The sequence below is a fragment of the Emydura macquarii genome, unplaced genomic scaffold (assembly GCF_026122565.2).
Source record: "Emydura macquarii macquarii isolate MOO-44397 ecotype Brisbane River unplaced genomic scaffold, CSIRO-AGI_Emac_v2 contig_1477, whole genome shotgun sequence".
NCBI lineage: Eukaryota > Metazoa > Chordata > Testudines > Chelidae > Emydura > Emydura macquarii.
The window spans coordinates 13,645,678-13,659,115 of record NW_027131614.1 but is presented as its reverse complement, the minus strand read 5'-3'; the positions used below and the strand labels follow the sequence as shown (position 1 = coordinate 13,659,115).

At 39.9% G+C, this 13,438-nt stretch overlaps 1 protein-coding gene across 6 annotated transcripts in view; it reads left to right on the top strand.

The window, feature by feature from the left end:
• The window catches only part of TRIM55 (tripartite motif containing 55), a 64,345-nt gene extending 51,227 nt beyond the window's left edge, over positions 1 to 13,118 (top strand). For 5 of the 6 annotated variants that reach the window (XM_067553679.1, XM_067553680.1, XM_067553683.1 and 2 more), the window contains one exon: positions 12,537 to 13,118. In XM_067553679.1, the coding sequence (XP_067409780.1) occupies positions 12,537 to 12,656 (120 nt within the window). In that variant the 3' untranslated portion in view covers positions 12,657 to 13,118. The remainder of the gene's footprint in view (positions 1 to 12,536) is intronic. The other variant, XR_010920873.1, reaches the window with a different exon arrangement.
• Positions 13,119 to 13,438: the final 320 nt, after the last annotated feature.

Below are 13,438 nucleotides of genomic sequence, written 5' to 3'. Positions count from 1 at the left end.
TACTTACTAGTAATGCGTCATAGAGCCAACAGTCTAAAGAAATACCATAGTTCAAAGGAACTAAACCACATATATCTAGCTGAAAAGAAAATTCAAGTTAAATCATCCACGAACAATACTCTGATTTCATTTCCCTTTGCAACCAGTATCTACAGTGCTGTAATTCTGTGAGGATATAAACTATAATAAAGATTGAGCTGTTTGGGAAAAGAAATGCTGATTGAATGACCTATGTTATTCTTGTTTCATGAGTTTTAAAATTTTCCATTACTTGGTTGTAACCTTATGCTATCTACTAGAATTACCATAGGGACATTTCTCTCTATATTCACACACTTGTAGTTATATCTGCCCCAGTTGCTGAATACTTTTATTTCAGCTGTGGATCCTCATTATATTTGCCCATGAGATAGTATTAAATCAAATGTCAGAGAGGTCTGTAACTGGCTAAGTTTTAGCTAATTGTTAGTCATGTAATTTTAAATATGCAATGTAAAGAGAGCATGGACAAAATAGATTATTAAAAGAAATATGAGCGATCAACTGACTTACTGCTCCTATACATCTGATTTTCAGTTGTATTTATGTACTCTAGGGAAGAGGCATTTCTAAATTTCATCTTAGTGAGCCTTTAGAATTATTTTAGCCCTTTACTGAAGACATATAAATCATTTTCTCCCTTCCCCACCCATAATATCAAGACTGAGTCCTGAGAGCCTTGCTCCCCTCAGTAGTTCTATTGAAGTCAATGGGACTACTATTGTCAGTAAGACTGACTCGTGAGAGTTTAGCTGTGGAGGATTGGACTTCATGTAAAAAACACCTAAAGGCAAAGTCTTCCTCTCAGTGCCACATGATATCTTGACTCCAACATTGTCTCTTCACAAGAACTTTCATGGACCCAAACAACAACCCTAGTACAGGTAAAATCCTGTTGGATCTTCAAGATAGCTCTCAGCTCCACTCTTCTGCTCTCCCTGTATGAACAGATGCACATAGCACCAGCATGAGAGCTATACATAGAGGGAGGACAGAATATCAGACTTGAGCTGTGCCCCATGGAGCTGAATATCCCTGGATATAGCTCTATAATAAGATAGATGGAAAGATGGATGGATAGATCCATAATATATGTCAAATGACTTAGCTGAATGACCAGATGGATCTGATCACTTTGAGTGATATTCATCCTTATGCAGAAGGCCCAGGCACTGCCTAAGTGCCAGTTGAACCCTGTTTTGAGGCTCCCTACAAGGCTGAATTTCAGTAGTGCATATCAGTTGTACAGCAAAAACAGAGGAGCTGTTAGGTGTGGAAGACTCATAGGTGAAAAACACTCCAAAAAGTATGATTCTGCTTCTCTCTAACTTTATTACAGAAATGGGTCTTAGTTTTAAAGTTCAGGTTAGTGGCCATTTGGTTTTGAGATTTAGTTTAGGATGATTTCTTCTTGATTTCCATTTTGCACCTTGGTTTTATGTTTCTTGCAAGATTTCATTTAACAAACACATTCAAATCAATGCAGGAAAATCCTGACTCTTTTCTTTTAGCATCTCTGTGCCCCTAGCTCCTGAGAGTTGTGTGATTCAGTGGCATTGGTGGTGAGGCGTAGTGACAATGCATTGAGAGCGGTTCTCAGACAACTGCATTCTTGTAATTAATTTGAGGAGCAAATACCACACCTGAAGTTTTGCATGTAATAGTCGGCTCTGTGAATTGTCTGATTAGTTATGAGTGCCTGCTGGTTTGTGGGTATTTCAATTTTGGTCCATTTCAAATAATAATTGATCATAAAAATGATAGTGTGGACAAAATGATTTCTTCTGTTCACTTTGTTGTAATTATCTAATTTAAAAACTGAACAGACTTGAATTCTGATCTCCATTAAACTTCCTCTTTAAGGCATTTCTTGGTTAATAAAAAATTCTGAAAGGAAAATTATCACCTTCAAAAAAAAGTATTATTTTCTTCACTATCACAGATTAATTGTTGCTGTTTTACGTCATATCACAGCAGATTTGATTCACAGCAGCACAATCCACCTGTTTGGGAAATTATTAGATAGATCTCATCCATGCAGTGCTTGGTGATATGTACCCATTACAGATGGATGAGCACTGAAATATTAGCCTACCTGGCTGCAGATGTGCAGCACTGAAATTCCCTTTGACAGTAGGATAATTATGACTATGAACCTGTGTTTACACACTGCTTCATCCTGCTGCTCAGCTGTCCTGGCTTTTGAACAAGCAGGTATTGAAATGTAAAAGAATTAACAGCGTACCGGAAATTTCGATGCCTGCTTATTCACAAGAATAGCCCAAAGCATTAGAACGGAGGGATAAGGTTGATGTGCACATGCAGTTTCATAAACCAACACAAAGTTAGATCTAATTTTTAAGCATAGAACATCCCTTAAAATACTGGTAGTACAGTAGCTATGTAGACAAAAGAAGCAGCTATTCATCATTATTCAATAGTTCACACACAACTGTACATATTACAAAATGGTTTATTGAGGGAGTTCGCTGTTTATCATCTACTCTTTTTAATCATTGCGACAGTCAATGGAAGTTGCACTTGTTTAATTAAAAGGAGTACTTATCCCAGAATCTTTAACATTCCTCTGGAAAGCCACCTGAGATGGGCAGAAGAAGGGATCTTGGTTTACCATCTTCCCTAAAGGATGACACTTCTTTCTGTTCAGCAAAGTACTGCACTATAATGCCAGCATTGCCTGCACAACAGTGCAGATCCGAGTCTGGGATTTGATTCCTCAATCAGCTGACTATTTAAGTGATAGTGTTATTAGTTGAGCTATATTGTTATTCTGGGATTGTGATCACTTTTTGGCTATCAGCATTCAGTATCACTGTCATGACAAGAAGAAAACACCTACATTCACGGTTCCAGACTAACAAGCACATAGATGAGAAGATGTAGAAATGTGAGATTAGGTAGAAGAAAAATGTTTAACTGTGCCATGGACTTCCTCTTTCCCTTGCACAGTAACTCCAAGAAATTAGAACTTGCTGCTTCAGCTGACATTTTAGCAAGTTATTTTCTTCCTGGAGGTCTGTCAGTATTTTTCTGAGCTTCATAGAATGTGCAATGTGTCCACAGCTCTTACGTGCCATTCCCAACATATTTACAACAACTCAGCTAAGTCATTCATTCATGACTAAGTTTTAAGTAGCATTCAAACCTTCAAAGCATGGTATGTATCTATAATCCCCATAAATTATGCCGGCTCTGTTATCTGATACAATGAATCAAATTCTTGGTGAGTCACAATCTAAACTGGTGGTGTGTCTCATTCATCAGATTTACCACAGCATCCATTTTAAAAGAATCTTTCATTTACAGCACTATGTATTTCCCAATGGAACAACTAGGCTGAATAGCCAAATTGACTGACCCACTATTAGATTTTCTAGCTTTCTCTGCTGTGAGGTAGGAAAGTTTCTTTTGGCTGTAATTAGATGGACTATACATCTGTAAGGTAACATTTGGATGTTTTGTATATTTTAATTTAGTTCTTGGTTGTTCCTCCCTGCTTATCTGATGGGAGAGAAAGGAGGAGAAAGAGAGAACCAGCGGGGGCAGGTAGTAATGTGACTACGCGATTTTTCACATTGGCAACCAGTACCCATTCGTTGCTGGGGTTTTTTAGAGGATTTTTTTTACTACACCAGTCTTTAGTACAATTGGGAAAGGAGCAGAACCAGAAATGATCAGGAATAGTTGATTAACCAGAAGATTCTCCAGAGCTTTACTATGGGAGTATCAAAGAATGATAGATGGGTAAGTCCAGAAAAGACCCTTCAGCTTGAACCCCTGTATTTTTGTAAGACTGCTTCCTTCACTTTCTCCCAATGAGTAAGGCCCTATAACTTATAAGTAGTAGCTGTGGCCCACTTTCTCTTGTATGCTTTTCCTTTCCATTTTCTCTGACATTAGCAAGACTAGGTTTTGATCCAGACTAATTACTGTCATAAAGAGAGTAGAGTTCTTTGGTATACAAAAAGAAGCTGGATGGAAACTTAACAGGGTGTGCTTGTATTATATTTTGGTTGAGGCATTGAGATAGATTAGGAATGTACTGAAATGAAGTGTGTTTTACTTGTCCCAAAGGACATTTTAGACAATACCAGCCCAAGGAAGCTTTTATTTAAGATACTCTTCCCCACAACTTCCAGAAGGGTAGCCGTGTTAGTCTGTATACAGCAAAAACAATGAGAGTTCTGTAGCACTTTAAAGACTAACAAATTTTATTTCTGCAGGCATAAGCTTTCTTGGGCTGCAGAAATTAAATTTGTTAGTCTTTAATGTGCTACAGAACTCTCGTTGTTTTTCCCCACAACTGGTTTCAACATTTGTTCAAACTCCCTGACCTGTGGTTTACTTAATATTCTGCACGGAATATATACAGCCTACACAAAAATAAGCAAACCTGAACTGTTTTTCCCCAGACCTATATTTGGTATAGCTAAGGTCATGAGGAAGTGACATTGCATTATCCTTTTGCCACATAGCACTAATTGTAAGTAATGAAAATCCATTCAAGTAAGACATTTAGTCCCAATGGACTTTTAAAGTACATTACTGGCCACCATTCAAAGAATGACACAGCTGATATTATGATTGATGGAGTCTGTCTATGCATATGCTGTCTACTACCGTATATAGCTGAACAATTTTTTGAGATAATATTCTGTTGGCTCCCATTGATTTTTTTAAAAAGGAGCCATTTAATAAAAGCATTTTGAAACAGTATTGTTAGGAGAAGGGTGACAGCTGCCAGGTATTCTGCTGAAGCAACTATGTTGCATAAACAGACATTCTTTAACTAAAGTTTAAACTATTTAAAAATAACCTCGTGTTCCCTTTGTTTTCACTGCCTGAATATGGTTAGTGTCAGAAATGTGGGACCTGACATTTGAGGCACTAACCATAGCCTACAAATTATGGGATGGGTATGTGACCAGATAACGTGTTTTTAAGCATGACCATTTTTGTCAACCCTGTGTGCTAGTGGTGTTTAAAAACATGTTAGTTAAAACAAGTTAATTAACATCCTACTCATTTTCCCAGTCTAGGCAAGCCCTTAGAGGCAGGAATCATGTATTGTTACTGCTCATTTTCATGACTTCCAATTTGTTCCTAAATTTACATCCTTGCAATTCCCCCACTCCCCAGACAAAAGAAACCAGCAGAAGATACTCTGCATTCAGTTGGGTTGCTCAAGTGTAACTGAGAGCAGAATGTGGCCTACTGACTTCAGTGAAAAATCTATTTGCATCATTGTAAGAAGTAAACATCTTTCTAAGGTCAGATTTAGAACTTTGTTCCAAATTCTTCTCTGTTATATCAATGTAAATCCAGAGCAGCCTCCATTGAGTTAATGAAGCTGAGAGTGGAATTTGGCCCAGGATCTTAAGAGCCATAGGCTATGTCTACACTGCAAAGAAAACCCACAGCACTGAGTCTCAGAACCTGGGTCAACTGACTCAGATTCACAAGGCTTGGGCTGCAGGGCTAAAAATAGCAGGGTAGACATTCCCACTTGGGTTGGAGCAAATGCGCTGAGACTCTGCACCCTTGCCAGGTTTCAGAGCCTGAGCAGGAACATCCAGACTGCTATTTTTAGCCCTGAACCCCAAGCTGTGAGAGCCTGAGTCAATGGACCCAGGCTCTGAGACTCTGCGCCATGGATTTTTCTTTACAGTGTAGACATAACCTTCAGTTAATGGAGGTACTTTGGGAAATGGGGATAGCCAAAGGGTTATTCTGCATATTTTGCCTTAATAGCAGCAGCAGCAATACTAAAAGAAAAAAAAACATATGGTCAAATATTGGGGTTTTTATTTGGTCCTTACTCAAGCAAACTCCCTGTGATTGTCTGCACAAGGGCTACTGTGATTAAAAACTGAGAAGGCATGTCATGATTACAGACATATTTTAAATGTCAGTGAACTGTGTTTTCCTATGTAGCCAAACAGCCACTATGGATGAAATGTTCTCTTATGCAGAGGGCCAGCTCAAGGCTTATGCACCACTTAAATCCCTCAGAACAGGGCATAACTGGGACTATTTTGAGGTGTTAAATGAATTCAAGAGGCACAGAGATCTTGAGCTGCCTCCTGCACAGAAAGAGTTTCACTCAATGTAAAGAAAATATACATGACTAAAACAGAAATCAGTATAGGCCATTTTTTGTCCTTGGGCCATGCATATAGTCTTTGGAGGGTAATGGAATTGTCTAGAGTAGCAGCCTGTGTAGAGCAGCATGGAGAAGGTAGATTATTAACATTGCTGTCACAAAGAAGCCTTGGTGTCATAGGTAGCATTCTAAGGAAAGCTTTATACTGAGTGTCAAGTATTATATAAAACAACGGAGATATACAGGTAGGAAATGCAGAACAACAATTTCTACTCTGTACCTGACATGTTTCTATAGCATTGGGGAGATCAAGTTAATTCACCCCTCGCTTTTCGTTATGTCACATCACTCTGTAAAATGGTCTAACGTAATCTTACACAATCCAGTGCCCATGTAACAATACATGAAAGATCTAGAGAAGCAAATAAGATTTTACACAGACTTCAAAAATATGCACAACTACCAAAAAAATTATTATTTACTGACTTAGTACAAAATGGTAAGTTAGTCAAAATTCTTAGTTCCGGTAGGGCGTTTATGACGTACTGAAGTTTTGGTGTGTGGAAGATATGGAGACTTGGTGGTGGTTGTAAGCAGAAAGCAATATGTAAAACTTTAATTAAAATAAATATAAACTGCAGGACACTAAGACCATGTCTACATTACAGAGTAAAGTCAACGCGAGTTATGCTGACTATCATAAACCACTATAATTACATCCCTTGTACATGTTCACACAACGCTCTTTGTGTTGGTGGAGCTCATCCACAGTTGGTGTTCAAGCATCGAGAGACAGAGCAATGCACCATGAGTAGCTATCCCACTGTGCAACTCGACACCTTCTGCCTCTAGGAGTTGTGGGAATGGGCGGGGAGGGGGACTGCTAATCAGTGCAGACTCACCGTCCCATGATGCAGTTTATTCTATCCCATCATTCTATGGGCTTCTGACTATGTTTCACATCATTTTTCAACAGCCCCTATAAACTGTGGGCCCACCATCTCTGCCTAAAAACATGGATTATGTACTGCTCTCTAGTCTTATGATAAGTGTTATGAACACAACACAGTTGATCCTACAGTATTTCCTGAGCTGTGAATCTGAACAGGAATCCACGGTGCCTGTCCTGCTGTGTGCCATGGGAAGAAACAATTCCAGATTACCTTTGGCATTCATGGAGCAGCTGCACATGGTGGACTGTCGCTATTGGGCTTGGGAAATAAGCACTGAGTGGTGGGATCAAATTGTTATGCAGATCTAGGATAAAGAGCAGTGGCGGCAGAACTTTCGGATACACAAAGCCACCTTCCTGGAACTGTGTGCAGAGCTTGCTCCTGCCCTGCGGTGCAAAGCAACAGAATGAGAGCTGCCCTCTCAATGGAAAAACACGTGGCAATTGCTTTGTAAAATCTGGCACTCCAGACTGTTACCGGTCAGTCGCGAATCAATTTGCAGTTGTGAAGTCCACTGTAGGGGTTGCGGCGGGGTGATAGATTGCATGCATACCCCAATTTTGTCCCCAGACCATCTTGCAATGGAGTACCTCAATAGAAAGGGCTACCTCTCTATAGCATTGTATGTGCTGATGGATCACCAGAGTTATTTCACTGACATTAACGCAGAGTGGTCAGGGAAGGTGCATGACACATGCATCTTCAGGAACACTGGCCTGTACAGAAAGCTGCAAGCAGGGACGTTCTTTCCAGACCAGAAGATTTCAGTGGGGGATGTTGAAATGCCCATAGTGATCCTGGGAGACCCAGCCTACCCCTTACTCCCGTGGCTTCTGAAGCCTCACACCAGAAACCTTATCAGCAGCAAGGAGCACTTCAACAATAGGCTGAGCAGGTGCAGAATGACCATTGAATGTGTGTTTGGCAGATTAAAGGCTTGCTGGAGCTAGCTTTTTGGCGGGTTAGACCTCAGTGAGAAAAATATTCCCATGGACATACCAGCTTACTGTGCTCTGCATAACATTTGTGAAGCTCAGGGGGAAAAATTTCCCAGGGGTGGAGCATTGAGGCAGATCACCTGGTGGCTGGTTTTGAGTAGCCAGATACCAGGGGTATTAGAGGGGCTCAACAATGGGCTATTCGAATCAGGGAGTCTTTGAAGCAGCATTTTGGCAATGAGCCCCAGTAATGTGTATTTCTGTATTCAGCCAGGCTTTGTTTACTTGTCACCTGGAATGACCCTTGTAATGATTGCTTCCAGAGCATGATTTCTAGTCTGCAAATGTTCCAATTGCCACTCTGTATGACTTCCAGCAGCAACCACCATGTGTAGGGGAAAAATAAAGATCCATTTTCTTTTTATGAGTGTATTTTTATAAAACAGCCATAACCACTATACAGAATTCAATTTCTTGCAAAGGACATGACACTGAGGAGCACTCTCTTAATGGAGGCTCTCATAGCTGTGTGTAAGTCCTGCTGTCATTAGGAAACCTGTCCAAGGGGGTGGGTGAAAGGGGTACTGTGATGGGCTGGAAATGTGTGTAAGGGGGGAGTTTGGAGAGGGCATGGCATGCAGTTCTGTATGGGCTGCAAGGGGAGTCAAGAACGCATGTGTTCTGGTTGTGCTGCAGTCAGGGACCTCAGCATCTCTGTTTGGTCCTCCATCAGTTTTATCATCCTCTCCTGGCTGTTTAAAATGCAATCTTGGCCCTTCTTCCTCTCCTGGCTACCTATTTCCTGTCCTTGTACCAGGATAGTCACTCCAGTCTTTCCAACTGGAGTGTAATCCCGCTTTTCCCAGTGGGAACCCTCACAGCAGCTCTGCTGGGAACATCCTTGCCAGGACACCTTCCTTCACTCTGGGCTAAGCTCTCTGGCCCTGGAGATGTCAGTTGTAAGTTCCTCCGCTGCTCCCCTGCCTTCAGCCCTCTTCAGTCCTGGCTCTGTCTTGGGGAGACCAGACATCAAACCCCTCTCACTGCAATTCCGCCTTCAGTCTTCTCCCTAATTTCAGACATACAGCCTCATAGTTCATTCCTCCCTCTTTCTAGAGATGGCCTGCAGAGATCTTTCCCGAGAGACTCCTCCAGCCTCCTGTCTGTCTCTCACCAGGATTGTCCCTAACTAGGTCTCTCCTTTACCTTTTATAGTCCCCAGGTGCTGCCTCACCCTCATAATTGGCTAAATGGGAGCACCAGCTCTGGCACAGGGAAGCTGGAACTACTTCATTTACTGGGGCCAGCCATCCTGTGAAATGTAGACAGAGACTATTGGATTTAAACTTGTTTTGTCAGTAGGTGGGGGTCTACCATGTGTTTATTAATGTGTATCTCCCAACGTAGTGAAGCCCAAGTTATTATTCTTTTATTCTTCCCAATTGTTTTAGGCCCCAGTCCACCAAAGCACTTATGCATGTGCTTAAATTTAAGCTTGTGAGGAGTCCCATTGATTTAAAGTTAAGAATATACTTAAGGCCCAGACCTGCAAAGTTATTTATGCTCCTAACTTCCATTGTGTCAGAGGAAGTTAGGAGCCGAAGTACCTTTGTGGATCTCGGCCTAAGTGCTTTGCTGGATCAAGCCCATAGTTTTAAACCAAAATGAAATAGTTGTTGGAAAATCAAATGGAAGTGATGCATCTGGCTGATTCTGTACAATAAGATAAATGACAGACTAATATGGCAGTTTTAGAGAAGAAATCAGAGATGGTCTTAAATGTCTGGCAAGCACCCACCATATGTGCACTAAGGGCATATATTGTGTGCCCTTCTGGGGACTTGGGTGCACAAAAATGCACATGCATAATGATAATTATTTTTAGCTATTCTAGGCATTTCAGTTGCACATTTGCAAGTAAAAGGCAAACTTTTCAAACATGGATTTCCTAAATTTAAGCATTTCAATCTACTTAACAAACCCAAATAAATGGCTTTATTTTCAGAAGGGTTGAACACTTACCACACTGATTGAAGTCAAGCAAAGAGGAGTGCTGGGTGCTTAACGCTTATAAAAATGAGGCCACTTATTTACCGCTTGTATCTAACTTTAGGAACCCAAGTTGGAAAGTTTTGGCCAAAAGGTTTTACACACATCATTCTTGAGGCCTGTGGGCCAGGTCTTCAACTGGCGTAAAGCACTCATGCTAGTGTAAATTGCTTAAAGTGTTTTACACCAACTGAGGATCTAGCTGTTGTATGTCCAATTCCTTAAAATGTGCACAGTTGTTGAGAAAGACTAAGTGGGTGAGGGAATATATTTTATTGGACCAACTTCTGTTGGTGGAATGTACAAGCTTGCAAGCTTCACAGAGCTCTTCTCCAGGTCTGGGGAAGGAAACCAGAGTGTCTGAGCTAAATACAAGTTGGGTTCTTGCATTTGCTCAGGAAATAGATGTCGCTGTTCAGTCTGGCTTCTTTCTCCTTCATATTGTGAAGTTTTCAGAAGTTGATCCAATAAAAGGTATTGCCTCACTTACCTTGTCCCTCTCATATCCTGGGACCAATGTGATTACAACAACACTGAAGACAAATCTGTTGACTAAGTTTAGTAGACAAATTTCCACTCCAACTTTGCTAAAAAATAAACTCTGGTCCTTCAATAGGTAGTTACTCTTCCAGGTCCTACACTAATTTTTGCACTCTCATTCGAGTGCAAACTAGGTTTACTCACTGGAAAGCATTACCCATTGAAAATTTAAATTTGCATAAAATGACCAAATTTGCACACCACCTTTTGAACCTGCAACAGAGATACATCATTTTGAAAATCTTGTCCAAATTAAAAGGCTAGATTAATCCATCTTTCAAGTTTTAGGGCCAGATTCTTAGCTGGCATAAATCAAATTAGCTCTATTGAAATCACTGGGGCTATGCCAATTTATACAAATTAAGGGTCTGGCCCTTAAAAATAAACTGATAACTTCAATTAGATATAGGAAAAGAAACAGGAAACTACTTGTTTTCATGCCCACATGACATTAGGACTTATCCTAGAGTGGTATGACCTTATCCAACTAGACAGTAACTGGAATGAAGCCCACTAGCCAACTTACACATAACAGACAATCGTTTCTCACTAATTCCAGTATGGACTTTAACATTACATACTTACAAAAATTGCTTGGAAAATGCCAAATAATCATCCATCCTATGCTGTAGTTCTTCATAGATATGTTGTCAGTATCTGTACATATGTTTGCATCATGTTTTTGGTACCTGTACATTATGTCACTATTATAATGATTGAGACATAATTAGTATAAAAGGACGCAATTCTACCATCCTTACGTGTGTTAAATAATATCTCACTTGCAGATAATCCCATTGAAATCAAGTATACTTCCACAGTAAGATACTACACAACGTGAGTAAGGGTGGCAGAATTGGACCCAAAGCTCTGACAAATATTTTTACTTTAAGCATCCTAAACAGTTAGTATATATTGGCCCATATGTTGCAAATTTGTAGACCTGCTTTTGAAAACGCTAAGTTTTATAGGAACTTGAGAGCACATCAAACAAATTATTATTTTATGGGGGTTTTAAATGTGATTGTTGATAGTAACATGAAGTTGATTTTACTGTCTGCAGAATGAATACCAACATTCTGTAGCTAGTAAAAATTATTCTTGTATCTTCCAGTTACATGTTAAATATGTAGCTCATATGGCAGGGTTTCATTTCTCTTCTTGATTAAAAATTACAGCACCTATTTTAATCATGGAGTTAAATTCTGCTCACCTTAGTTACGCAAGTTGTCCTATTGAAATCATAGGCTACTCATGTAAGCAAAATAAGCATGATTTGGCCCATGAATCATTGTTTTCTGTTGGTGGGAGTTAGAGCAAAAATATGCAGAAGAGGATAGGTGTCTGCATTACTTGTCTGCCCCTGGGTGAAATTTAAAAAACCGTATAGAGAAAAACATCCCAGGCATGTTTCATGACAGCACAATAGATATCTTCACTGTGTACACAGAATGGAGATGCATTGCCAGTAACTTTTGGCTTATGTCCATGTCAACCTTCAGAGCCACGTACAACAGCCAAGTAGGCTCAAGGCAACTAATAAACCAGAGGGTTATTCCTGTTCTTACGAATTTCATGAAAATAATGCTCTACGGCCCCAATCAGGATTGGAGGCCTTTTGAGCTATGCAAACACATGAGGGGTGAAATCCTAGCCCTACTGAAGTCAATGGCAAAATTCCCATTGGCTTCAACAGGCCAGGATTTCATCTGTAGCCCCTACCCCCAAAGACTTTTCATGTTCATGATCTTTCCTCCTTTCTGCTTTCCATCACCTGTCAAACTTTGTTGATAGAAAGAAACGAGTATTATAGAACCATAATGCAAACAAACATAATTCCAACTGTAAAAGATGAGTTTTCCTTTCCCTTGTAAACATTTCCTTCTCATACAGACTGGGTCTGAACCATCCCCTCGAGGACAAGTGGAAGAAGTTCCAGTGAGAAGTGAAAGAGTTGATGAGCCGGCTCGTCATGTCTTCTCTTTCTCCTGGCTAAACTCACTGAATGAATGATGACGATCATTCCGGCTCACTTCAGATGTACTTATCTAAGAGGGACTCTGAGGCAGCAAGTGACCTGGCTGGAATCAACAAGAAATAGTCCACAAAAGGGACAACGTGACCAGGTTTAATTCCAACGGACTTATTTTAATTCCATTATACTGTATCTGATACTTTTAGATTAAAGAGTAATGTTTGGAAGTAGGTGAATAAAAGAACAGGGAAAATTGAACTAATAGATGTCTTGATGAAATACTGTACTAAGAGTGACTGTGTGTTCAAGTAAAACCTGTTTCAGAAAGTAGAATGTTGAACAGAAGCTTCATGATATAATTACAGTTGTAAAATGAGCACTATGATTGTTTGTAGCCGTGCTGGCTGTCCTGCTGTATTTTTGTAAGTGCTTACTTGACACTGTTAGTTGAAATATGACTAATGGCATCATTTGTCAATAAAAATATGATCCTCTCAGTACTCTTAATTACTCCAATGGGAGTAACTCCACCTTTTCAACTTATTGCTAACTTCTCTGGCAAACCATTGACGAAAACCACAAAATTCAAAGGTAAGTCTAAAACTCCACTCAACACACCCATTCTGCTGAGTTAGTGTAGCACAAGTGGTGCTGCTGCATTCTGATATGCAATAACTGAGAACAAATTGGGATGGTAAGATGAGCATTTCACCCTTATGTTTGTGTTTTCCAGCTTTGGTTTATAGCTCACAATGAATATCACCCTAACTATTCACAAGTTATTTTGTGTTAAATTTTATATAGGTGCAAACAATAAAGA